The sequence below is a fragment of the Canis lupus genome, chromosome 34 (assembly GCF_048164855.1).
Source record: "Canis lupus baileyi chromosome 34, mCanLup2.hap1, whole genome shotgun sequence".
Lineage (NCBI taxonomy): Eukaryota > Metazoa > Chordata > Mammalia > Carnivora > Canidae > Canis > Canis lupus.
The window spans coordinates 11,945,546-11,972,323 of NC_132871.1; the positions used below are offsets into that span (position 1 = coordinate 11,945,546).

Genomic DNA, 26,778 nt, shown 5'->3' on the forward strand with positions numbered 1-26,778 from the left:
AGAACATAGGCACTTATGAGTTGGGGAGAGCCACTGATGGTACTTATGGTTGTAATTTAGTCACTGCTGCTTTTGGCACTTAGTTTGCTTCTAAACTATATTATAAAATGATATTATCAGAAACATCTTAGTGCATAAAGCTTTTTCTGGGGTGGAAATTTCGGTTCAAATGGTATGAAGAGTTTTACAGATCTTTAAATAGCTTTGTCAGGTTCTGTTCCAAAGTCTGTATCCTTGAATGTGATTTTATTTTAAAATAATTGAGTTTTTAAAAACAAATAAATATTAAATTTTACCGACGTTATTAACTGATGTCATGTAAACTTAAAACAATATGCTAATATGCTAATCTATGGTATGTGTTACTACCAGGCATAGGTTACCAGTAGTCTTCCTGCCTCTGGCAGAGTCTGATGGATCTGGTTCTGAATGATTGAGAGATATATGAAGATAAGAAATTCCCAGGGTCCACTTTTAAACCTAGCTGCTCTGATTATCATGAATTGAACATATGTACCATGAACTGTTTTAAGACCAAAATTGAGAAAGACTGAACCATTTCCATTATAAAAACTCCAAAAATTTGCCACTTGTCCACTAGTAAAGTCCCTACATTTTCAAGGTGCCATTTCATTCCAAAATCAAGTGACTGTTGTATTTTTCATACTAGTGAAAACCACACGGTATCACTTGAGCAATCCCTCAATTCAGTTATTCTTGAATTACTGAAAGGACATAATATATGTGTAAGTTCTTTGTAAGTTTTAATTTTAAATCACCATACAAATATATAAGATTTTTTCCCTTTTAATAATCATCAGTCACCACTGACATTTTTTTTCAGTGTTTTATGTCAGAATGCTGTAGATGAATCTACTGTCTTTGTGTAAAGACTGTGTTATTTATGTTTTTTCTTCTTCCTGCTTTTTTCCCTGTTAATCAAAAATAGGATTTTAGCAGGGAGTGAAAGCAAGTATTACTGTTGTTTGCTTTTGGCCTGAGTATCCAGTGATGCAGATTATGCACATTATTGAGCAATCATGCCAATTAAGGGCAACCCAGGGTCCTGGGAAATTGCCAACTTAGATTGTGAGCCAGAATTCTGGAGCAGTGCCACTAGTGTGCAGGAAGGAAATGGGACACATTGCTGGATATTTGTTAGTATGTCCATATGGTCAGACAGCTACATGAGAAGGGAACGTCCTCTCGAGAGAGGTGGTTGATCTTCCCTTAGATGGATGTGAATTTTGATTTCAAAATTGTTAAATGAATTGGAGAGCTACTTTGGTATGGTTCTTGTTACCACAGGGAAGCTGGCCAGGGGCCAGGCCCAGAGAAACATAAGCAGAGTTAAACTCAACTGCTCCCCTTCGACTATATGGCAGTACTTTGTCTAGAAAACAACAGGAGAGGGTGGAGGGGTTTATTTTATTTTGCTTTACTAAAAAAGGTAGAAAGCATTCAGTTTCTGAATTGACTTTTTTCTTAGATTTCACGGCATGATCTCCCGAGAAGAAGCAGACCAGCTCTTGAGTGTGGCTGAAGGGAGTTACCTTATTCGTGAGAGCCAGCGTCAGCCGGGAACCTACACTTTGGCTTTAAGGTTGGTCATGGACCTGTAATTATAACTGTGCTTCATTTAAAACCCTCTTAATAGAGGGCTTTAAATTTTAAAAGCATCCAGCATGTAATTGAATTGGTTCTTGTTTTCTTGGGACCTAATTACCATTTTAATAGCTTTGAGACCCTTAAAAAATTCCTCATGAATGGTAGCACTCAGTAATTAAGAATTGAAAAACTTTTAAAGCATTTTTATTGTAGCTGCTTTCTTCTATTTCATCTTACCCTTTCTGTCCCATCTGCCCTGCTGTGTCAATTCCCATCGATTTCTTGAATAAGGAAAGGAACTGAGAGAAATGATCTTTGTAACTCATAAAATTAAAGCCAATATCATTTCTCTTACGTTGGCTTTTGGTTGAAGCAGCTTTTCTTGGGAGCTCTTGGCTCTTTCCTCTCAACTGAACTTTGCCTAGTATTTTGGCTCTTCTTAGCTTATAGTATAGTGCACAGAAACGTATTTCCATGCCCTGCAGTAATAACAGAACAGTAATACAATAGCATGCTTACCCACTGGGCTTACTTCCTGCTGGGCCTTGGACCTCATTTAATCTTCTCAGCAACTCTAGGATGTGTGTACTGTTACTATCCTCACTTCACAGAGAAGGGAACCGAGGATGTAGAAGTTGAGTAACTTGGCCAGGGGGATACGTTTAGGAATTTGGGTAGCTGATATTTGAAGCCAGCGATTCTGGCTTCAGAGTCTAGGCTCTTAGTCACTCTCCATTGCTGCCTCTCCAAAGGCTTGGAATAATTATCCATTGTCTTTGTGCGTTCATTCATCCATTCTTTGGAAAAGACTTAAAAGTAGAGACTTCCTCAGAAGGGGGTCAGAGACATGGCAATTATTTGGGTAGCCACAATGAGAGAACAGGGAAGATGATGTTGTTGTTCTAATATGACCATGTTGAACTCCTCTGATCACTCATGCCTGTTTGAGTTAGCAGGGACTGCTCTTAATCCCATCCACAAGACTTAATCTTTCTGTCAAAAATCTAGTATTGTTTTCTACCAAATTCTGAATCAGTTGTGCTCTTGGAGAATAAAGCTTGTTTGCAGGTGCAGAAATTTTATTTTAATGGCAGATTATAAAATGTGAATCTTCCTTCAATTATTTAATTATGTTGTTTTTTGGTTTAAATTATGGTATATGGGGAAAAATTCTGGGCTGGAAATTCAAATACTTATTCATTTTACCACCAAATGAGCTAAAGACCGATTCAGGTAAATCACAGAATTCCCTGAAGTCAGTTTTTTCTTCTTTTTATGGCAAGCATTCTGTAATTCTAAGATTCTATAACACTCCATTTCCCAATAGTCTGACTGTCTGTGTGTTTGGGGTAAGCGAGTGTACACATGAAGACATATGGACCAGAATAACGAAGAAGGACGTAGGATGAGGGAAATATAGATAGATATCTGCATAACACTCTCCTTTCCTTTTATTGCTATCTGCCCTAAATCGCTCCAAGGTCACATAGGAAGTTACAGAACTGAACTGGAGCTCAGTGTTGCCTCATTGCAAAGTTCAGGTACTTCATTATATCATATTGCTACTCACCTTCTAGCGTGGCTGTCCCTTACTTTTCACTGAAGGACATCAGTGAACATCCTAGGGCCAGGGGTTTAGTTTAGAGAAAAGTGGCACCTCAAGCTCCAAGGCTCTTCCTCCTTCCTACCTGTAGGAACTGTAGGAATACAGTAGCTGTGTTTTTATAATATAATACAATATAATATAATCCTGTAATTTTATAATTACTTACATCCAGTTGAGCCTAGGAAATCTGAGATAGAAATTGGAGAATAGATGAGCATGAGATGGATGGGAATATTTCTAGTTCTTATGTCTGGAGGAAACATACAGCCTTTCTTTTGTTATTGAAAATAACCATAAAACTATACATAGAAAAGAAATAGTAATGAGTAAAAGGGTCTGTAGTTGGAGTAGGGAATTTGTGAATATACACTGTAATTTACATGCTGAAATATGATCTTCCTGGATTTGAACTAGATGTATAGCAGGAAAGTGTTAAGGAGAATATGAAAATAAGTTGTATTGATATATTGGATATTCCCCATTTGAACTGATGATTCTTCCAAGTCACATCAGTTTATTTTGTTTTCAACATTATGCATGATCTGTTTAGGGGAGCCAGTTTAAAAATTTATAAACATCAATGTTCAATATGCATTTATTGTGTTAACCATCAGCCCTAAAGTTACCAACAACCGGGGCACCTGGGTGGCTCAGTGGTTAAGCGTCTGTCTTTGGCTCAAGTCATGATCCTGGGGCCTGGGATCAAGTCCCACATCAGGCTCCTCATGGGGGTCCTGTTTCTCCCTCTGCCTATGTCTCTGCCTCTCTGTGTTGCTCATGAATAAATAAATAAAATCTTAAAAACAAGTCCTTGAATTCAAGTTGCTGCATTGGCACCTTAACCTTGTTGTGTACAAAACTGAACTTGTCCATTTTCCTCCTAAGTACGCTGTAACATCTGTATTCCCTTTATTAGCTGGTGACACTATTATTTAGTCAGTCGACAAGACTGAAACCAAGACCTCACTTTTCTTTTTTTTCTTAGCTATATTAAGATGTTTGTGGACCCTGGTAGTACTGCATTTAGAAGCCTTCATCTCACATTGTCTTAGACACCATATCCCATATCAAACATTTTTTTTGGTGTTTATAAGATTAAGTTTTTAAAAAAATATATAAGTTGCTTTTAAAATTAACTTTAGTTTTGAGTTTTCCTTTTGTATTTGGGAGCGCACCTTTTTATTTTTTTATATTTCATACTTTCTCATAGAATGGAAAGCCCATGGTACTGTGCCTATATTATCTCATGGTTAAGAGGACTTTGTCTTCTTGCTCATATCACACAGCCAAACCCAACAGCCTTTTATTTTTTCAGGATTTCTCAATTTTACCCTTCTTTTTGATTTCAAAACTAGTTCAGTAATTGCTTGGAAATCTCACTCTACCAAGCCTTGTACCCTCAAATGTATCTTACACAGTATCATTAATGACCAATCTTAAAATCAGATGCAGTGATCAGCAAAGTTGTGGTGTTGAGTGGGGCACAAGGTTTCAAAGATCACACCTCTCTCTATCATTGGCATCTCCCCAGTACTTATGGGGCCTAATCCTTCAATGATGATCTTTATATATAATGTGAGGATTTATGTAGGGGGGTATGTATTGTATGTGTGCTGTCATGGTACCAATTTTCTGTAATCAGAAAAGAGATTCTCGTTGTACAGCTTAGGAGGTTGTCTGTATGTAATGTCTTACTTTTCTCTTGTGCAGCATCTTCTCCTGTACCAGATCTCAGCCTGAATTTCAGGTCATGTTTTTCTGGCTTTTCTGCCTTTGCTCATGTTGACCACTTGGTTCAAGAAAAATGATTGTTGATCAGTGAAAGTTTTTTATACAATGGAAGCATATAGACAGGCATTCACATGGTTGGAATGTGTAGTTGAAGACAGAGTGCTAGCCCAAGCACTGGATTATATGTCACAAAGCATGAAGTATTTCAGTGACTTTGGGATTTTCTGTGTATTGATTTTGACAACATTTGGATTAGTTACAGTTGGATATATTGCAAATATCAAATAAAAAACCTAAGATAATTTAAGGAATTTGGTTTTGAAAACATTTTTTTTATGATTTTCATAGTTTAGAACTAATTCTTTAAAAATATTTAAAGGTCATTATATAATTTTTCTCACTAGAAGAAAAAATTAGGTTCAGTGTTATACATACAGAATGACAAGTGAAGAGAGATAGGACTAGTGCATGTTTTGTATTGTCCTTTTTATTAAATGTTAAGAATATTTCATATTTTGTGTTACTTAGGTGCAAATTTTCATTTTTTTAAAATTCAAATTCTCTGATTAAATTCTCCATCTTTTCCTGTATTTTCTTAAACAATGACCTATCAAAACAATTGTTTAGTATAAATAACTGATAGAGTTACACAAACAGTGCACCATGAATTCTTGGAAATAGTGAAATAAGAAGATGTAAAGATCAGTGAAGAGCTAATATAAGTGATCATATGAAATGATCTTTTAAATATTTGGTATCTATTTTCTCTTGCCACTCCTATACCTGATAAGGTCTAAACAATTTCTGTATGTAGATCTAATGACAACACATTGAAAACTGGCCTTTTCACTATATTTACCTAAGATTTTCATATTTTTATGGAATTGATGTGAATGCAAAAAGTCCTTTACTATCTCAACAAATTTATAAATAACATTGTGATCCTCAATAGCTGTTTACCTTTCCTGCCTTAGCTTAAGTGTGCTAATGGGTGAATCACATAGCTTGCCTCTAGGATCTCACTGTTAACTCTTCCTAAGCCATTCATTTAACGTAGGGCTAACTTGCTTGGATTCCATCCAATAATTTTCTTGGAAATATTAAAATGCCTCTTTATATCAATGTTGCACATTTACTATGATATCAGGACTAAAGTTATGCATTGCTTTGATTTATTATACTCTTTGATAACATTGGTTCCCTTGGATATACAAATATCCCTTTTTCTCAGTGGCCTGATCTGCTAAATTTATTCATTTTTACTGGCAAGAAAAATGTAATCTTAAGTATGTATTTTACTAAAACTAGAAAAGAAAGCTGGAAGAAGAAACATTTTTTAAAAGATTGAAAAAAATAAAAAAAATAAAAGTTTGATTGATTTGAGAGAGAGAGTGAGCACGAGCGCACACGCCTGCATGAGCAAGCAGGGGAAGGGGCAGAGGGAGAATCCCAAGCAGATTCCTTGCTGAGTATGGAGGGCCACACTGGGCTTGATCTGACATCAGGACCCTAGCTGAAACCAAGAATCGGATGCTTAACTGACTGCACCACCTAGGTGCCCTTGGAAGAACATTTAATGACCTAAACAGGAAAACTTTTGATTAACGTACAGGTTGAAAGAGAAGAAGGTCAGAGGAAATAAGAAATTGAGATTTTAAAACATCTGTCACAAAATATAATTGCAATTACTGCTCTCACTGTTGGAACTTTGAAAATAGTTGTAGTAACTTAGAGCCTGACAAACATGAGTTCTAGTTCCCTGACCTTATTATATATATTTACCTCTCTGAGCTTTAGTTTACTATAGAGTGGGGATTATAATCCCATTAGTTTGCAAAAGAGAACTTTTAAAAATCTGTAATTAGCACCATTTTAAGAATCAAATTCTCTATCAGTTGAGACTCGCTCAGGTCCAAGTATTATCTGATTATCTGACATTCAAAATAAGCAAACTCTATTGGCTCAAACAATAAATTACTTAAGGAAATACCTCACATAATGAGAAATCTGGAAATGCAACAGCGTGGATGATCAGTACTCTATCGATGTTATCAAGGACTTGTTATCTTATTTCTATTCATGGCCACTCACAGCATCAGCTCCAGTCTAAGCCTGGCTTTTCTTATAGTCAAAAAGTGGCTGCCAGGGACGATCAGAGTTGTATGCTTCCTTGTTTATGCCTAGCCACAGAGTACAGCAGAACCCCTCCCTTCGCATGCAATAGGCATCCTTCCCTTCAAATTGACCAGGCCTTCTCAGGACTCCTTTTCCCACCCCCGAGCCAGTTGAAAAATCTGCAGGGAAATGCGTGTGCTGATGCTTGCCTAACCAGCACATGCTTCTAGAGCTGGGAGATGGGCTCAGTTTCTTTTGGAAGATAAGGCTTGAGAGGAAGTCTGAATGACCAGACAAAATCCGGTTTTCTTTTCATGTTTTAAAGAAGGAAGTAAAATAAATAAATAAATAAATAAATAAATAAATAAATAAGGAAGTAGGTTGAATGAGGAGAGAAGATGGATGATAGCAGTTACATACTATAACATCATGGGTATTCATCAAAGTAGTTTCCTTGTTCTACAGTGAGGATCCATCTCTGCCATAATTCTTCAAATCTTTTAGTCCTGATCAACCTCTTATTAAAGTGGTATATCCAATTTTTAGCTTTGGTAAATAGTAAGAAAATCTGGTATTAGCTCCAAAGAAAGTTTTATATGAGGTGAGACACCAGAGTTTTGTAAATTCTGGGTTTTGATGTTCTTTTGCTTATGTTTTTCAAAACTTGATTTAAAATTTTTCCAAACTGACTTTAAAATAATTCAGTATTTTTTTAAAGATTTTTTAATTTATGTATTCATGAGAGACACAGAGCGAGAGAGAGGCAGAGACACAGGCAGAGGAAGAAGCAGGCTCCATGGTAGGACCCCGATGTGGGACTCGATCCCAGGTCTCCAGGATCACAACCCAGGCTGAAGGCAGCGCTAAACCACTGAGCCACCCAGGCTCCCTAATTCAGTATTTTAAGGGTGATTGGGAAACCTGATTATGTTAATAATTTTAGCACAGTGAAATCCATTGTACGTTGACTAATATATACCTTAAAATATTTATTCCTGGTGTGTCATAAATGTGTCAAGGCCTTTTGTTTGGAGACAGGAGCTTGGTTTTCACTGTTAAATTGGGTAATTAAAATAATCCCTCAGTCAACTGCCTCATCAAAAATAGTAGCATTTATTGAGCTTCTATATCCTGTTGGTACTATCTACATGGGTCAAGAAAGACGATGTTTAAAGGTAGACTAGAGGTTTGCCAGGTAGAAGAATAGGATGTGATGAAAAACAAGCATTTAGGTAAGAAACAGCCAAGGAGGGAATATATAGAACAGCATGGAACATTTGGTGTATGGCAGGCTGCTGGGGTTTGGGGGTGCAGGAAGTTTTAGCAGTAAGTGTGCCAGGGAAGCCTGGTATTTCATCCTTAAGAATTTGGATTTTATCTGTAGAATTTATCTGTAGAAAATGGGAGTCACTGAAGACTTTTAATAGAAGGTGATCATTATGTTTATAATTTGGAAGGATCATTGTGGGAAAGCAGTAAGAATAATTAGTGGAAAGGATAGTGGGAGCTAAGTTTTACCAGAATTATTTAGGTAATTAATTTGGCTACAGAAAAATAATGTTTAAAAGGGTTTCTAGATATCTTAATGGATTTCGAAGGGCTCCTGTTGAGGAGAAATGTTAGCTACAGATTTGGCAACACCAAAGACATTTCTTTTGAGTCTGACTCATTTTAGCTTCTCTAAATTGGAAGAAGAGCAAGATGACGTATGTGCAAGAGTCTTGATAATCCCTAAATTCTGTATCTGGATATTCCAGAGAATGCTTTATACCCACATTGTTTGGCACTTTCCTGTTAGTTTTGAGCTGACCACTAAGATAAGAGTTTTTGGAAAATTTTAGATAATGAAGAACAAACGAGAATTTAAAAACTGAGAAAGCATATTGTTAATATGTTTGAACATATTTATTATATATTTTAAAAACTATATATCCTATTGGGGCACCTGGCTGACTTAATTCAAAGAGCATGCAGCTCTTGATCTTGGGGTCATGAGTTTGAGCCCCATGTTGGGTATAGAGATTACTTAAATAAATTTTTTTAATTAAAAAATATGTATATCTTATTTCTTATTCAATAAATTTTGAAATATGTATTGGTTTATGACAGTCTGAAAAACAAAATTCATTATATAGGACAGTGTATGGTATTATGCTACTTAGGTAAAATTATGTATCTGTTTGGGGTGTGTGTGTATATATATATGCAGAGAGAAGTCTAAAAGAATCTGAGTTGCCTGATATTTCTTTACAATGCATGTGTATCATTTTTATAGTCACACACAAAAAATACAATAGTGTGATTTTTATTTTGGGAAGAATCAAAGAAGCTACTTGCAACCTTGGGTCAAAATGGAAGGTAATAAAAAAATGGAAGATAATAACTCCCAAATCTCTGAAGATTTAATTCTAAATGCAATGTATCAATTTATTTTAATAGTTGATTAGGAGAAGAATTGGTCAGTGTTGGGAGCAATAGAACGGAAGTCACAGAAGACAGTGTTCTAGAGTCCAGGGTCTATGGAACAGGGGAATCTTGGCCAACATTTGGTAGCACTATCTCTAGTATAGAGGTGAATTTGAGGAACCACATGAGTGTCCCACTATTAAATATAATCAGTTCTTTCCAACTTTGGTTGTCAGAGTCTGTGAGTATTGTTTAAAGACTCTACTGCATTTCCCAAACTCAATTGATTCTGAGACCCTCTTCATGAAATCCCTCTGTGGAGCATACTTTGAGAGATTTCCCATTAAACAATTTGATTTACTCACATTCTATTGTTCTGGACTTCATGTTCACCAAGCACTCTGATTAATGGCTTTTCAAGTGATCTGTCTACAGGGAGAGGAAATTTTAAATATGTAGGTTGAGTATGAAGAGCCTGTGATATATTTCTCATTTTCAGTCAACAAATTAGAATTAAATGCTAGCAGCTGGGGTGGGGTGAACAAGAAAAAAAATCTACCAGGTTTCTTTTATTTGGTGAGTTCAGATAGATACCCTCCCCACTTTTTTTTTTCTCTTTTTCACACGCCTTTTTGATAAATTAACCTAAAAGACTTTTGCTAAAATATTAGAGAAAAAAAGTTAAGGGCTAATTGACTGATTTGTTTTATTCCCATTTTCTGGGTTTTTAAATTTTTTTTTCCTGGCCTGAAAAAAGATTTACCTCCTGTCCAAAGAGTATTCTGAAACTTCTACCTATATCAACCACTTAGCTTCTATATATTACAAAATTGCAACTCCCCCCCCTCCCCCTTAACTTTATTCACAAGTCTTGGCTTTCCCATGTTATTGTATCTTAGTCTTTAAAGAAAAGTTTTTAAAATTGTAATTAACATAGGAATTCACCCATTTAAAGTGTACAATTCAGTGGGTTTTGATGCATTCACAAAATTATGTAATCAATTTTAGAACATTTAATTCATACCCATTTCTTTAAAAAGAAACTCCATACCCATTTGCAGTCACTTCTCACCATTGGCCTACTTTTGTCTCTATAGATTTATATATCCTGGACATTTCATATAAATGGAATCACATATAATATGTGGGTTTTTTGTGACTGACTTCTTTTCCTTAGCATGTTTTCAGGGTTCATCTGTGTTGTCACATATATCACTATAGTATTCCTTTTTATTAATGTATAACATTTGAATAATATTCCGATGTATGGATATAGACTACATTTTGTTTCTCCACTCATCAGTTGATGAACATTTGAGTTGTTTCCACTTTGGGGCTATTATGAATAACATTGCTATAAATATGTGAGTATGAATAATGTTGTATACAAGTTTTTGTGTAGACATACGTTTTCATTTCTCTTGAGTTGATACCTAGGAGTGAAATTGCTAGATCATATTGTGGCTCTATGTTTAACATTTTAAAGAACTGCTAAATTTTTCTTCAAAATGATTTTAGAATTTTATAATCCCACCTGTGATGTATGAGGGTTCCAATTTCTTCATTCCTTGCCAACACTTGTTAGGATGTCTTTGACTTAAACAGTAGATATGACATCCTCATGGGTGGAAGGTGGTACAGCATTGTGGTTTTGATGTGCACCTTACTCTGGAATGGTACTTCATTTGTCATGTTTTTTTATGCTCAATATGGTTTTTATTCACTAGTATACTGTCTATTTAAGCTTCAGTTTCATCTCAAAAGTTATGCATACATTGCAGTGGATTTAAAACAGAAGGTAGAGAAATCAAAAAAGCTGATTTCAAGATATTTTTGGTCTTTGTGTTCTTGAGGCACAACATAAGGCAAATTCCCCTGGGCATTTCATTGAGGGTGGAGTTGAATTTCAAGTATATTTTGGGGCTTGTTGACAGGAACTTTGATACGAGAGAGGTAACTGACTCTGATCATCTGCTTTGTAAAGGGAAACTGGAATCTGACTTATGTATCTACTTTAAGGTACAGAACCTACCTGGTTCTCAATTTAAGATCTGTTCCTTGGTAACCAGATACTGCCCCAGAATGTGTTGCTAACATGCCTCCTTTCCTATGAATGACTTGGCATATATGTGTCTTATTGACGGACTTAATGATTTTATAAATATAAGAGTTAACATTTACTGAATATTTCCTGAGTCAGGCAGGCACTATGGTAAATACTTTATGTGCATTATCTTTCAGTATTTTCTGATACTTTTTCATATTTTGGCACCCATTGAAAATTGTGATGTTCTATATGGCATGCTAAGGTAAATGTACCATATTTACGTTAATGTGGCCTGATGTAACCAGCCCAAGGACTTCAGCTGCATCAAACCTTCCCAGTCTCTAACAGTACTAGACATTTTTGATATCTTTTAACCTGCAACCTCCATTCAGAGCATACAGGTTGGAGAACCCAGTTTTATCTACAAAATAAGCCCATGTGGTAATAACTGTATTTTCTGCATTTTACAGATAAGGAAAACAAGACTTAACTTGCTAAAAAACAAAAAGCTAAGAAATAGAGGATATAACTTGTTAAAAACAACATCCAAAGTAATGATTAACCATGCAGCGCTTTTTATAAGTTGACGGGGGTTTGGCACGAAAGTAAACTCTTAGCTTTTAAATTAATGATTTTTTAAATAAAGATGTTTTAAGTTAACACATTATCATTTTTATAAAGCTTATCAACCCTGTTTCAGGCATTTTAGGATAAGATTACTTACACTAATCCTCAAGGGTTAACTTTTCACCATCACATGTTCCCTCTACACACAAAGAGAAAAGCAAAATCAAATATATATAAAGTTTAATTATTTAAGCTAAAATTTCATTATCAAATCATTTGATGGTCATTTGTGCTTATAAAAATAATTTTGTAGTGAGCTTGGATAAAGAAAAACAGCAGTAGTCATCTATAAAAATAATAGCATATTTGCATTTATGTAATTTACATCTATTACAATTATGAAACCAACACATGGATGTAGTTATATTTTTTTCAAATAAGAGAGTTTATAAAAAAAAAAAGTTTATATAATGCCAAATTACCTTACTTTCACACCACATACTTTTAGTTCCACTCCTTAGAAATGATGTCATTCTCAATTAGGTGTCCTTCCAGAAATTCGTCATGCATAAAATAGACATATTTTTATGGCATGTATACATTATATTTTATGGCATGTTACATATGCATATATTTTTATGTAAAATAAAATAATTTAAGTGATCACTCTTAGTGACTAACCATAGCAGTAAAGGTTATCTCTAGTCTTTTTTTTTTTTTTTTTTTAAGATTTTATTCATTTATTCATGAGAGAGACGAGAGAGAGGCCGAGACATAGGCAGGCTCCATGCAAGGAGCCTAGTGTGAGACTTGATCCTGGAATTCTAGGATCATGCCCTGGGCCGAAGGGAGGCGCTCAACTGCTGAGCCACCCAGGTGTCCCCATCTCTAGTCTTTACAGAGACTTGCCCTCTTGTCTGTCTGGCAAAATAGTTAAGTAATAAATAGCCAATGCCTAACAAAAGCCATCAATACCTTGTTTGTTAGTTTTGATGGTTGGTAGTTTAAGAATGTTGAGCTAGATTCTGTGAATTTAGCTTCAGTTCCTATGATAGTGTTTGATGATTGGTGATGGAATGGACGATGACAAAATGGGGCTCTTCTGTATCAGGTGCGGTTGTGATTTAATTTTTTGTGGCTTTGAGTTTGGAAAGCTGGTAAGCTTCTATTAAGGAAGAAATTCCTGTGAGAATGTGTTTTTATATGTATAGTGCTGAAGAAACTATTGTTACTGTATTTAAAAAATGATAAAAAAATCATTGAAGTAAAAAATGTAATTTGCTAATGATTGGAAAAAAAAAACAGTAATTCTTAATTGAATCTCAGAGCATTGGGTTGACTCTTAAAGGTAAAATCAGCTAGAGTTCCTGGGTAAAGTCAGAGAATTACAGTACATACTGATAAGGGGTTTTCATATTTTTAAAAGATAAAAATTGGTTGAAAGCTTTTTTCATGTATAGGAAGAAGAATCAAAAAGAACTGGAGAGAGATTATGCTGCTGGTAGGCGTTGACGTGTAATGTACTATGAGTTCTTTTGATCTGATAGCTCATGATAGGTTTAGTTGGTTACCATGGTTTCGTTTCATTTCCTGCAAACCTTGTGCTATTTGGAATAAGTGGAAAATAATGTTCTGAAATAATTTTTCAAAAATGTTTTTCTGCTTCTCTTAGTTAAGATGATGATCACTTTTGGGGAAGTTGTCTGGATGTAAGGGTAGGTGGTAACTCACATGACAACAATAGAATCTAGAAGCCTTGCAATATCAGAAAATTGATAATTGATAAAAAGACTAGCATAGGGGATCCCTGGGTGGCTCAGCGGTTTCGCGCCTGCCTTTGGCCCAGGGCGCGATCCTGGAGTCCCGGGATCGAGTCCCATGTCAGGCTCCCGGCATGGAGCCTGCTTCTCCCTCTGCCTGTGTCTTTGCCTCTCTCTCTCTATCATAAATAAATAAAAATAAATCTTAAAAAAAAAAAGGCTAGCATAATTTACTTAAACCTGTAATCACTTAACCATGTTATTAGTGCCATGAGCTTTTAAAAAATATTGGTATAATGATTCAGTTTATATGAAATACCTTCAGGTTAAGTATGCTTTAATAAAACTATAGAAAATAATTGATACGACACAGTAAGAAGTAGATAGCATAAGGCATTCCCTACTTGAAAAAAGTAGATATATTCCTAAAAATGGACTGCAAATTGAACCATATTGTAAATGTAGAAGCAGCTGTTTAAAGAGATGAGTTTTTTCCTATTATGTATACAGAAAACATTTAAAAACGTAGAAAAACAAAAAATAAACTTTTAATTTCACTACCCAGAGATAATCACAATTAAAGGTTGTAGTTTATAAAATTCTAGCACTTGCTAGGGTTTCATAAATCATAGAACCATCATAGGATGGTTATATGGCTTACATAACCATAAAATGGTTTCAATCAGGTATACTATTTTATGGTATATTTTTTCAGTTAGCTGTACATCAGGAACATTTTCCTTGTCAATAAAATATGTTTTCTATTTGAATTAATTCTTCATAAGGTCAAGTTTCACCTCCTTCAATTTTTTAAAACCCTGATAATTTTACTTACTGATTTTCACTTACTATACTTATTTAAATGTGAGTCCATCATAAACCTTTTTTTTGTTAATGTGCACTATAGAAAATATGTAAAACGCAGAAAAGTAAGACAAGAAAAATATTACCTATAGTCTAACTGTCCCAAAAATAAATAGTATTTTTATCTTTTTTTGAAGTATTTTTTATTGTTCCTTTGTTGCTGTTGTTTTTTAAATGTTGACCTGAAGATATTCTCCTGGGTGCTGGGGATACAAGGATGAACAAGACAGTCAAGATCCCTAGCCTTGTGGGGTTTACCAGGTAGTGAGACTGTTCAAATTTAACACAGTTGTCCCAACACGTACAGTTAAAACTGGAAGTGAGCCCTATGGAGGGAAAGTGTGAGGTGCTAAGACTATTTTAAGGAGAATCTGATCTAAGACCACAGAATTAGAGTCGAAGAAGGCTCTTCTGAGAAGGTGAAGTCCGACATGAGAACTAAAGGCTGCGTGCAAGTGAACTAAGATAAAAGAATGGGAGGGTGGGGAGAGAATGACAGAAGGAGCGTCCTGTGTGGTGGCTCTGTGCCTGAGCGGCAGACAGGAAGCTGGAGAGTGAAGGCGTGAGGCTTCCTGTCCGCCATGTTAAAGGAGTTTGCTCTTCATCCTAAGAGCCATGGGCAACTGGGCCAAGTTTTAAGCCAGGCTGTCATGTGACCGAAGTTTGAAATTTTTGTTAGCTTCAGTAGGAAAAACAGCCAGAGGAGGAATCACTAGCGTAGGCACAGAAGCTGGTTATATTTCTTCTTAGCGACCTGATCATGTCCATTGTCCTATAAACTCCTTAATGTATTATGTGCGCATCCATTTATTATATTTACTGAGCATGTTTTCTCTAGTTTTGTTGGTTTTGACCTAAAAAATATTTTAATTTTTCATGTTCATAAAATCAGTGAATCTTTTTCTTAATGACTGTCTCCATTTTCCCTTAGCTGAGAGAGTACTAACTCCATAAGAGATTTCAGAGCTAAATTTTAGGTTCTCTTCTGGGTTTTATGATGTATCTTACACATTTAACTTTTTAATCTCCCACTAATTTATTTTGGCATCATATGAGGTAAATATTTCCTAAACTATTCCATCTGTACTTTCTTCAAGATATTAATAGATGTCAGAGAAGTAAGGTAAGATAAATTTGGGAACTGGTGTATGCTATTTCCCTGTCTAGGAGATATTTTTAAGGCTCTGAGAAGTCTTACAGTAAAGCAAAATGAACACACATATACACCTACAAAACAAGAATTGTTTCAACTTTCTGTAAGTATTTTCCTAATGTTTTACCACAAATAGCACTTATTAATATGTCACAGAATACCATAAAAGACATAATTCTAAGTAAATTTATTTGCTAATTGCTAATCAGTGGTTCAAATTCTAAGGAGTCCTTTCTTTACCAACTGTGGAGATTATTTTTTTTTTTCAAGACTTATTTATTATTTACCTGAGAAAGAAAGCATGCAAGTGAGGAGAGTGGGAGAGGGTGAGAGAAACTCCAGCAGACTCCCCACCGAGCATGGAGCCCCAATGCGGAGCTCCATCCCACAACCCTTGATATCATGACCTGAGCCGAAATATCATGTTGGATGCTTTTTTTTTTTTTTTTTTTAAATTTATTTATTTATGATAGTAACAGAGGGAGAGAGAGAGGCAGAGACACAGGCAGAGAGAAGCAGGCCCCATGCACCGAGAGCCCGACGTGGGATTCGATCCCGGGTCTCCAGGATCGCGCCCTGGGCCAAAGGCAGGCGCCAAACCGCTGCGCCACCCAGGGATCCCTATCATGTTGGATGCTTAACTAAGCCACCCAGGCACCCCTGTGGGGGTTATTCTTTTTATTATTTTTTTTTTAAATAAGTATTTTTTTTTTAATTTATTTATTCAGAGAGAGAGAGACTGAGAGGCAGAGACACAGGCAGAGGGAGAAGCAGGCTCCATGCAGGGAGCCCGACGCGGGACTCGGTCCTGGGTCTCCAGGATCAGACCCCAGGCTGCAGGCGGCGCTAAACCGCTGCACCACCGGGGGTGCCCTGTGGGGGTTATTCTTAACATTATACTGACAGTAGTACTGTGGACCTTCATAAGCTTTTCAAAATTGAATTTTTTTTTCCTTTCCTTAAATCTTAGGGAGATGTAATCAGTCATGTAGACCAAGTATTGGTAATCTTTTTTCTGTAAAAGATCTAGTAGTAAATATTAAGGGCTTTGCAGGCCAATGAGAGTATTTTGTTATGTAGGTAGTTATATAGCCCCTTAAAATGTAATCATTTAATTAGCCATACGAAAACAGATAGTTGCCTGGATTTGGCCAGTGAGCTATATTGCTGGACCCTGTGTAGACTATTCTCTGTGTAACTGCTACTACATTTGGCAAATTTTTGACCTCCTTATGCATTCTGTAGTTGATACATACATTGGGTCATGGCCACTAGAAGATATTTATAGAATGTTAATACTTTTACTTTCACTTTGCTTTTGTTGTTCAAATATAATTTCTATTTATCAGTTATTTTATTTTATGTTATGTTATTTTATTTTAAAGATTTTATTTATTTATTCATGAGAGACAGAGAGGCAGAGAGGGAGAAGCGGAGGGAAAAGCAGGCTCCATGCAGGAAGCCCCATGTGGGACTCAATCCCAGGACCCCAGGATCACGCTCCCTGGGCTGAAGGCGGCGCTAAACCGCTGAGCCACCCGGGCTTCCCCTTATCAGTTATTTTAAAACCAATTATCAGTGATCTGAAAACTTATTCATACCATGACTCAAATTTGTCTAATTTTTATGTACCATGTCTTTTCTCTCCTGTGGGTCTACCTTTTTAGTTACCAATTTTTTTCTAATGTTGGCCTCCTATAACACTTTTTCATTCAGAAAGATCCAGGGCACCAGGGTGGCACAGTTGGTTAAGCATCTGACTCTTGATCTCAACTCAGGTCTTGATCTCAAGTTTATGAGTTCAAGCCCTCCCTGCCAAAAGATCCTACCAGCTTAAAATGCACATTTAGAAGGAAAGAGAAAGGTGGCAACCACAGTAGGGGAGCCTATGAGGCAAAGGAGCCTCTCCCACTGGCAAGCCAAGAAACTTAAACCTGTGACTTCTCTGGAATTTTTTTTGGGTATTGAATAAGTAAGTTCAATCCCCAGCAAAATAAATTATCATACTGTTGATCTTTACCATATTATAACAGATAAACGAAAGCATATTTTGGGGTGGTAGTATCCAGGTAGTGGAAGATATTTTAAGGACTTGCTGTTTGCATGTTATTTTAGCTCTTCATAGTATGAGTTCATAGTATGAATTTTTTTAAAAAAATGTATACTCTGCGGGGGCAGCCCAGGTGGCCCAGCGGTTTAGTGCTGCCTTCAGCCCAGGGTGTGATCCTGGAGACCTGGGATCGAGTCCCACGTTAGGCTCCCTGCATGGAGCCTGCTTCTCCCTCTGCCTGTGTCTCTGCCCCTCTCACACACTCTCTCTGTGTGTCTCTCATGAATAAATAAATAAAATCTTAAAAAAAAAAAAAAGTATGCTCTGGAAAACAGGACCTCAAATGAGAGGATCACCAAATAACAGAAATAAACGCAGACTATCTGTACAGTGAGGAATGAGAATTGGGATCAGGTTTGAGTATAAGTAACTGAAAAAGAAGTTACACTTCCTTATTCAAAAATAGAATATATTCTATATTCTAATTTTTCTCCTGCATTCAAGAAATCTTTTGAGGCTAGTGTGGCCTTTTTTTTTTTTTTTTTTTAAGATTTTATTTATTTACTCATGAGAGACACAGAGACAGAGACACAGGCAGAGGGAGAAGCAGGCTCCATGCAAGGAGCCCGATGTGGGACTCGATCCTGGATCTCCAGGATCATACCCCAGGCTGCAGGCGGCGCTAAACCGCTGCGCCACTGGGGCTGCCCTAGTGTGGCCTTTTTTAACAAGTTAAGAGATGCAGACTAGTTCTATCCTCCTGTTGCTTTCCTGTATGTGGCTTCCAAGTTTATCTCATGGTGACACCAGACTTCATATCCACATTCCATTTTTTTTTTTATTTTTTTTAAATTTTTTTTTATTTATTTATGATAGTCACACACAGAGAGAGAGAGGCAGAGACATAGGCAGAGGGAGAAGCAGGCTCCATGCACCGGGAGACTGACGTGGGATTCGATCCTGGGTCTCCAGGATCGCGCCCTGGGCCAAAGGCAGGCGCTAAACCGCTGCGCCACCCAGGGATCCCCATATCCACATTCCAGCTGATAAAGCAGAAGTGGTTAAGATTCATACCACTTCCAGTTAATACTCATTGGCTGCTCCTAAAAGCAAGGCAAAAGAAGCTGAGAAATGTGGTCTGCAGTTTAGGGAGCTAAGTTCACACCTGACAGGCAAAAGGGCCTATTATGGTGGAAGATACTGAAAGACCATCTGTCTCTGATGCAGACGGGTAAGATGAGTTTTTGTCAGATTGTATCTTATTTAGAGGCAGGTTGTTCATTTTGAGAAATAGTAAAAGCTGGATTTCCTTTCCTTCTGCCCCTCCCCCCTGCCCTTTCCGCCACATATCTCCTTTTATTGATAGTCTCAGAAGAGAATAGTTTATCATCAGTTCAGAGGAGCCTGTTCTCTCTAGGTTGCCCGAGCTATCTCGTCTAGTAAGCTTTCAGTTCCACTGTAGTTATTTGTGTGTGTGTGTGTTTTTTTATCAAGTTATGTGGGTTTTTTTCTTTCCAAAATAGAAGTACATAACATCTCTAGATAGCCACTGGATAGTATGGGAGAGGAGGAATATTTTTTATTCTATGGAGCTGAACTTTGGAGTGTTTTAATTTTTTTTTATTCTCCTACCAATCGAACTAACATATCTTAGAAATGTCTGGAAAAAAATTCAGAAATAGATACATGTATATCTCTCATACACACACTCTTACCCCACCACACATAGATTTCTTTCTCTAAAGATAATTTTGTTAGGATCCTAAGATGATATTGATCTTCCATCATTTATCCTGACAATATGCTTCCATCCTGCCAAAATACAGAAGAATGAATGCAGATTATAAGTACAAAATAATAATAATTCTTATTGAATAATAATTCAATAAGTATACAAAGTGATTAAGGTATTTATTTCAAGAGCTATCTTTCCATTCTCCAATTTCAGTGGATTTCAGGAACTGGAACATCCATTTTGAGTAAAAAAGATTCTTTGAATTAAGCACAAAGTTCCAAATAATTATCCAACTTTTTGTAGTCAGATTTTGCCAAAACACAGATTTCAGAATTTCATAACATACCAATTTTAGAATTTGCCAGATTATATCAATGGAAAATGGGAAAAGAAAATATCTTTCTTTGCTTTTCTCTTCCCTCTTCTATATTTTCATATTTATTTATAAATCGTTTTACTAAAGTATATCTGTGATTTGAATGTTGATGTGACATTTATAATGTAGATAAAATATGATTTATACCATTAGATATTATATATGGCAGATGATATACATTAAACTATAACTAGTTGTGCCTGACAGTTGACCAACAAATACAAGTTTTAAAGATTTATTGATGAGCAGAATTAAGTACAGTGATGTTAAAAGCAGATATATATTAAATTTCTCCACTTACCTAATTAAACTGCAGTCCCTGTGCCAGCCAAATGACACTTTACAACAAAGTTTAGAAAGAGATGTTAAGTAGGTGACAATATGTCTTGAAAACAGAGGAAATCAAGTATGTACTTATGATTGGGAAGAAGGAAGAGGACACAGATGAAGATGTGAAGGAAAGAGGTGTGTGGTTTTTTCTTTTACCAACTTAATTTTTGTTAATATAGAGGGAAGTTAATGAGTTACATAGCAGTATCCAGTTCTATCTCAGGAATATAAACCGGGTTCTTTATACCCTACTGGGGTGGGCATGCAAAAATGAATGAATCAATGAATGATTTTGTCTCAATGGGTTGTCTTTTTGGTATTCCTAATCTACACCACATTTTCCTGAACTACGTGTATGTACACATATGTGTATTTTTTTTAACTCTCCTAACTTTCCAGTGTTGATTAAGTAATTGCTTACTTTGTGTATGTTGTTATCAGATTTCTAGAACTCTTTCATATTGCATGACAAAACTCTACCCATTTAAGGATGACTCTCCCCACCCCACTATTTGCCACCCCCCAGCTGCTGGCAACCACCAATCTCCTTTCTGTTTCTCTGAGTTTGCTTACTTTAGTTAACTCATGTAAGTAGAATTGTGCAGCATTTGCCTTTTTGTATTTGGCTCAGATTTTTTTTTAATCCTTCCATCCTTTGATGGACATTGAAGTTGCTTTCACAGCTTGCCTATTGTGAATAATGCTGTAGTGTTCATGGATGTGCAAATATCTCTTGGAAGTCTGTTTTTAGTTCTTTTGGACATATACCCAAAAGTGGGATTGCTAGGTCATGTGGTAGTTCTATTTTTAATTTCTTGAACTCCATACCATTTTCCATAGTGGTTGCATCATTTACAATCCTACCAACATTGCACAAGGGTTCCAATTTATCCACATACTCACCAACCCTTGTCATTTTGTTTTATTGATAGTGCCATCCTAACAGGTATAAGGTGATATCTCATTGTGTTTTTGATTTGTGTCTCTCTCTGATTAGTAAAGTTGAACATCTTTTCATATGCTTGTTGGCTATTTGTTTATCTTCCTTGGAAAACTGTTCAAGTCCTTTGTTTAATCAGGTCATTTTAAAATTACACTGCATGGGTTCTTTTTATATTCTGGATATTAACCCCTTATTTGATATGCAGTTTGCAAGTATTTTTCTCCCCTTCCATAAGGCTACCTTTTCACTCTATTGATTGCTTCCTTTTCTGTGCAGATGTTTTTAAGTTTGATGTAGTCCCCTTTGTTTATTTTTGTTTTTGTTACTTTTGATGTTAAAGGCGAGAAATTGTGGCCTGTTCCACTGTCTTGAAGCTTTCCCCTATGTTTTCTTACAGAGGCTATATAGTTTCAGGTCTTACATTTAGGTCTTTAATCCATTTTGGGTATATGGTATAAGATACAGGTTCATTTTCATTCTTTTGCATGTGGATATCCAGTTTTCCCAGCACCATTTATTTGTTGAAAAGACTGTCTTTGCCCCATTGTTTGACAAAGATTGTTTGACATAGATGAGGGTTTATTTCTGGGCTCTTTATTCTCTTGCATTTGCCTGTATGTATGTCTTTAGTGTGACTAAGTGCTTATTTATTTTGTTGATATTTTTTGACAAACTGACATTTAATTTCATTGATTTTCAGTCATTTTTATTTCTTTATTTTAATCTTTGTTCTGGTCTTTATTTCCTTCCTTTTATTAACTTTGAATTTAGTTTTTTTTTTTTTTCCTAATTCTTTGAGATGTAAAGTCAGGTTGTTGATTTCTTTTTTAATTTAGGTGTCTTCTATAAACTTTTCTCTTAGTACTTGGTGTTTTAGTTGTTATTTGTCTCAAAATATTTTCTGATTTCCCTTGTGATTTCTTCTTTGACCCATTGGTTATTTGTATGTTGTTCCATTTCCAAATACTTGTGAATTGTCCTATTTTCCTACTGCTGTTGACTTATAGTTTCATTCCATTGTGATTGGAAAAAATACTTAGTATGATTCCATCTTCTTAAATTTGTCAAGATTTCTTTTGTGCACTAGCATGTAATATATCCTGAAGAATATTCTCTGTGTGCTTAAGAAGAACATGTATTCTGCTTTTGTTGAGTAGGTGTTCTGTGTGTGTGTGTTAGGTGCTGTCAGTCTGTAGTGCTGTTCAGGTCCTCCCTTGCCTTATTACTGTCTGGTTTTTCTGTCCATTATTGAAATCTTTTACTAACACAGTGTTACTGTTTATTTCTCCCTTCAATTCTGTGAATGTTTGCTTCATACATTTGGGTGCCCTTGTGTTAGGAACATATATACTTTTAAAAAAAAGATTTTATTTATTTATTCATGAGAGACAGAGAGAGAGAGAGAGAGAGAGCACGGGCGAGAGAGGCAGAGACACAGGCAGAGGGAGAAGCAGGCTCCCTACAGGGAGCCGGAGGTGGGACTCCATCTGGGTCTCCAGGATCACGCCCTGGGCTGAAGGCGGCGCTAAACAGCTGAGCCACCCGGACTGCCCATGTATGCTTTTTATAGGCACTCATTATCTTTTGATTGGGGAGTTCAACCCATTTACATTTCAATCAATTACTGATTGGGAAGAACTTACTCTTGCCACATTGTTAATTGTTTTCTCTGTCTTACAACTATTTTGTTTCTGTTTTTCTCTCTTGCTGCCTTCCTTCATGTTTCATTAATGTTTTTGGTCAGGCATGCTTTGGTTCCTTTTTCATTTTCTTCTGTGTGTTTTGGTATTTGTGGTTACCATGAGGCTTATATGAAACATCTTATAAGGCTGATAAAACTTAACTTCAGGTATATGCAAAAAAGCTCTTTTATATCTCATCACCTCCATTTATGTTACTGATTTCACAAACTACATCTTTACATATTGTGTGTCTGTTAACATAGTGTTATATTTATTTTTATGCTTTTGTCTTTTAAATTCATATCAAAATTGATAGTGCTTTATGCATCACTGTTACAGTATTACAGCATTCTGTATTTGTATAGTTACATTTACAGCAAGCTTCATATTTTCATATGCTTTCATGTTGCTGTCTAGTGTCCTTTAGTTTCAACTTGAGGTCTTTAACATTTATTATAAAGCAGGTCTAGTGATTGTGAACTCCTTCAGCTTTTGTTTATCTGGGAAAGTATTTATTTCTCCTTCATTTTTGAAGGACATTTTTACCAGAAGTAGTATTCTCAGTGGCAGTATTTTTTTTTCTTTCAGCGATTTGAATATATCACCCCATTCTCACTGACCTGTAAAGTTTCTCTGAGAAAGCCACTGAGAGTATCATGGAAGCTCTCCTGTACATGATGAGCTGTTTTTCTTATGCTGCTCTTTTTTTTTTTTTTTTTCTTATGCTGCTCTTAATATTCTTTGTCTTTGACTTTTGACGCTTTGATTATGATGTATCTTGGTATGAATCTCTTTTAGGTTCATCCTGGTTGGAGGTCTTTGAATTTCTTGAATTTGAGTGTTCATTTCCTTTCTCTGATATGGAACATTTTCAGTCATTGTTTATTCAAATAAGTTCTCTGTCCCTTTCTCTTCTGATTTCTGTAATGTATTTAGTGGTCCATTTGATGATCTACCATTAGTCTCTTAGGAGCTTTACTTCATTCTTTTTGTCTCTTTGTTCATGTTTCAGTAATTTCAATTGACTTGTCTTCAATTTTACTGACTCTTTTGCTTATTCAAATCTGATGCTGAACCTTTTTTGAAATCGAATAAATTTGACATGTAATGTTGTATAAATTTGAAGTGTATTATTTTGATACATTTATATATTGTGATATAATTGCCATGGTAGTGATATTTATCACATTATATCAGTACAGTACAGTGCAGTAGATCTCTATGGCTTTATTTAGTACTCATTACAGATTTGAGGATTTTTTTTTTTTAAGATTTTATTTTATTATTTATTCATGAGAGACACAGAGAGGCAGAGACAGGCAGAGGGAGAAGCAGGCTCCATGCAGGGAGCCCGACATGGGACTTGATCCCCAGTCTCCAGGATCAGGCCCTGGCCTGAAGGTGGGGCTAAACCGCTGAGCCACCTGGGCTGCCCTCATTACAGATTTGTACCTTTAAACACTGTGGGTCTTATCCCCTGCTCTTTATCCCTTGGTAACCACTATTTGACTATGTTTTTACAGGTTTGAATTTTTTAGATTCCATATGTAGGTGATATCATACAACATTTATCTCTCTAACTTATCTCACTTAGTGCAATGTGCTCAAGGTTTATCCAGGTTGTCACAAATGGCAGGATATCCTTCTTTATCGTGGCTGGATAATATTCGACTGTGTATATGTACCACATCTTTCTTATCCATGCATCCATTGATGGATATTTGGGTTGTTTCTGTATTTTGGCTATTGTGAATAATGTGATCAATGTGAAAGTGCATATATCTCATTAAGATCCTGTTTTCACTTCTTTGGGGTATATATCATGAAGTAGAATTGCTGCATTGTACAGTAGATCTATTTTTAATTTTTAAAAACAGATTGTATTTATTCGTGAGAGACACAGAGAGGTGAGACATAGGTAGAGGGAGAAACAGCCACCCAGGTGCCCCTCTATTTTTAATTTTGAGGACCCTCCATGTTTTTATAGTGGTTGGACCAATTTACATTCTCCCCACATTCTTGCCAGCACTTGGTCTTGTCTTCTTGATAGCAACCATCCTACAAGGTGTGGTTTTTTATTTGCATTTCTTTGATGGTTAGTGATATTGAACATCTTTTCATCTGCCTATTGGCCATTTTCATGTCCTCTTTGGAAAAATTAGTTTAGTTCTTCTGCCCATTTTTAAGTTGTATTATTTGGGTTTTGTGGGGATTTGTTGTTGTTAAGTTTTATGAATTCTTTATATATTTTGAATATTAACCCGTTATTCAGTAGGTGGTTTGCAGAAATTTTCTCCTGTTCTGTAGGTTGTCTTTTCATTTTGTTAATTATTTCTTTTGCTGTATAAAGCTTTTGAAATTGATGTAGTCCCTTTTGTTTTGCTTTGGTGGTTTAGGCATTTGGTGTCATGTCCAAAAAGTCATTGCCAAGACCAATATCAATGAGCTTCTTCCCTATGTTTTTTTCCTAGAAGTTTATAGTATCAGTTTTTATGTTTAAGTCTCTGGTCCATTTTGAGTTAATTTTTGTTAGTCATGTGAATTAGAGGTCTAATCTCATTGTTCTGTATGTATTTCTCCAGTTTTCTCAGCATCATTTTTGTTACAGAGACTGCCCTTTCCCCAATTGATTATTCATGGATCCCTTGTTGAATATTAGTTGACCAAATTTTTCTAATTATTCTGTAGCTCCAGAATTTCTGTTTGGTTCTCTTTAAAAGGTTTATGTCTCTCCTATTGATATTCTCATTTTGTTCACGCATCATTTTCCCGACTTTATTTCATTTAATTGTCGTGCTCCCTTTAGATCATTGAGCTTCTTTAAGAAAATTATTTTTAATTCTTTGTTGTGTAATTAACAGATCTGTGTTTCTTTGGGGTTGGTTTCTGGGAATTTATTTTGTTTCATTGATTGAAACATGTTTCCCAGGTTCTTCATGTGGTTTGTGGGTTTTTTCCCTGAGTTTTTTTGCATTTGTAAATATAGCCACTTCTTCTGATCTTTACAGACAGGCTTCATATGAACGAAGACCTTCACTGATCAGCACAGGTATAGATTTTGGAGGCCTCTGACACCTCTTGGGAAGTGTGACTTCTCAGAGCTATATGTACATGATTTCTCAATTAAAGAGGTTTGCCAGTTTCTTTTTCAGGATCTTGTAATCTTTTGTACCAGCTGGTATCTGTCTATGGTACCGCAGGGTCTTGGGTGCTACAGGAGCAAGCTGCCCTGTTTCTCCTGTTCTCATTAGCCTCCAGGCATCTGAAGTATACTAGCTTCCTGCAAGCTTCCCAAACCAGGCAAGAGAAATACCATTCCCTTGGGAAACTCCCTGAAAAGCCAGAACGTTAGATATATGCCCCACCCCTCTCCCTCCTTCCCAAGGGAGAAGCAACAAGTTGGGCACCTCCTCCCAATTGCACCAAGCCATGCCAGCCCATCTGTGACAACGGCAGGCTCTCTGATGCTACAGCAAGCTGCTCCCATTTTCCCTTGCCTTCAGAATCCCCCGGGCATCCAAACTATGCCAATTACCTTAGCATTCCGAATCAGGTGAGCTTAGTAACCAGTCCCTCAGGCAGCCCTCCAAAATGCCAGAATGTTGGACACATGTTCCACTCTTTTTCCTCCTCCCACCCTTAGGGAAGAAGCCACAAGCCAAACTGAACTATGTTGTCTTGGGGGGCGGGGGCGGGTGGGCAGTCATAGATAAAATGAAATAGCCCTTCTTATCTGTTCCAGTGAGGCTTTTCTTGGCTTTGCGCTTGCCTGGTGGTACTGCAGTTTCTTAAATGGGTTCTGGAG

General features: G+C 36.3%; 1 protein-coding gene and 1 long non-coding RNA gene across 15 annotated transcripts in view; one reads left to right on the top strand and one right to left on the bottom strand.

Moving 5' to 3' along the window:
- Positions 1 to 26,778, top strand: part of CHN1 (chimerin 1) — a 223,973-nt gene that overhangs the window by 102,963 nt on the left and 94,232 nt on the right. For 10 of the 14 annotated variants that reach the window (XM_072811013.1, XM_072811007.1, XM_072811016.1 and 7 more), the window contains one exon: positions 1,490 to 1,603. In XM_072811013.1, the coding sequence (XP_072667114.1) occupies positions 1,490 to 1,603 (114 nt within the window). Of the gene's footprint in view, positions 1 to 1,156; positions 1,216 to 1,489; positions 1,604 to 19,000; positions 19,139 to 26,778 lie in introns of those variants that run through there. The other 4 variants (XM_072811015.1, XM_072811018.1, XM_072811020.1 and 1 more) reach the window with 4 other exon arrangements.
- LOC140624353 (uncharacterized) lies at positions 3,185 to 12,323 on the bottom strand. Its single transcript, XR_012023840.1, has 3 exons — positions 12,238 to 12,323; positions 9,832 to 9,895; positions 3,185 to 3,305 (listed from the first exon to the last, which is right to left on the bottom strand). It is a non-coding gene; the product is annotated as an uncharacterized lncRNA (long non-coding RNA).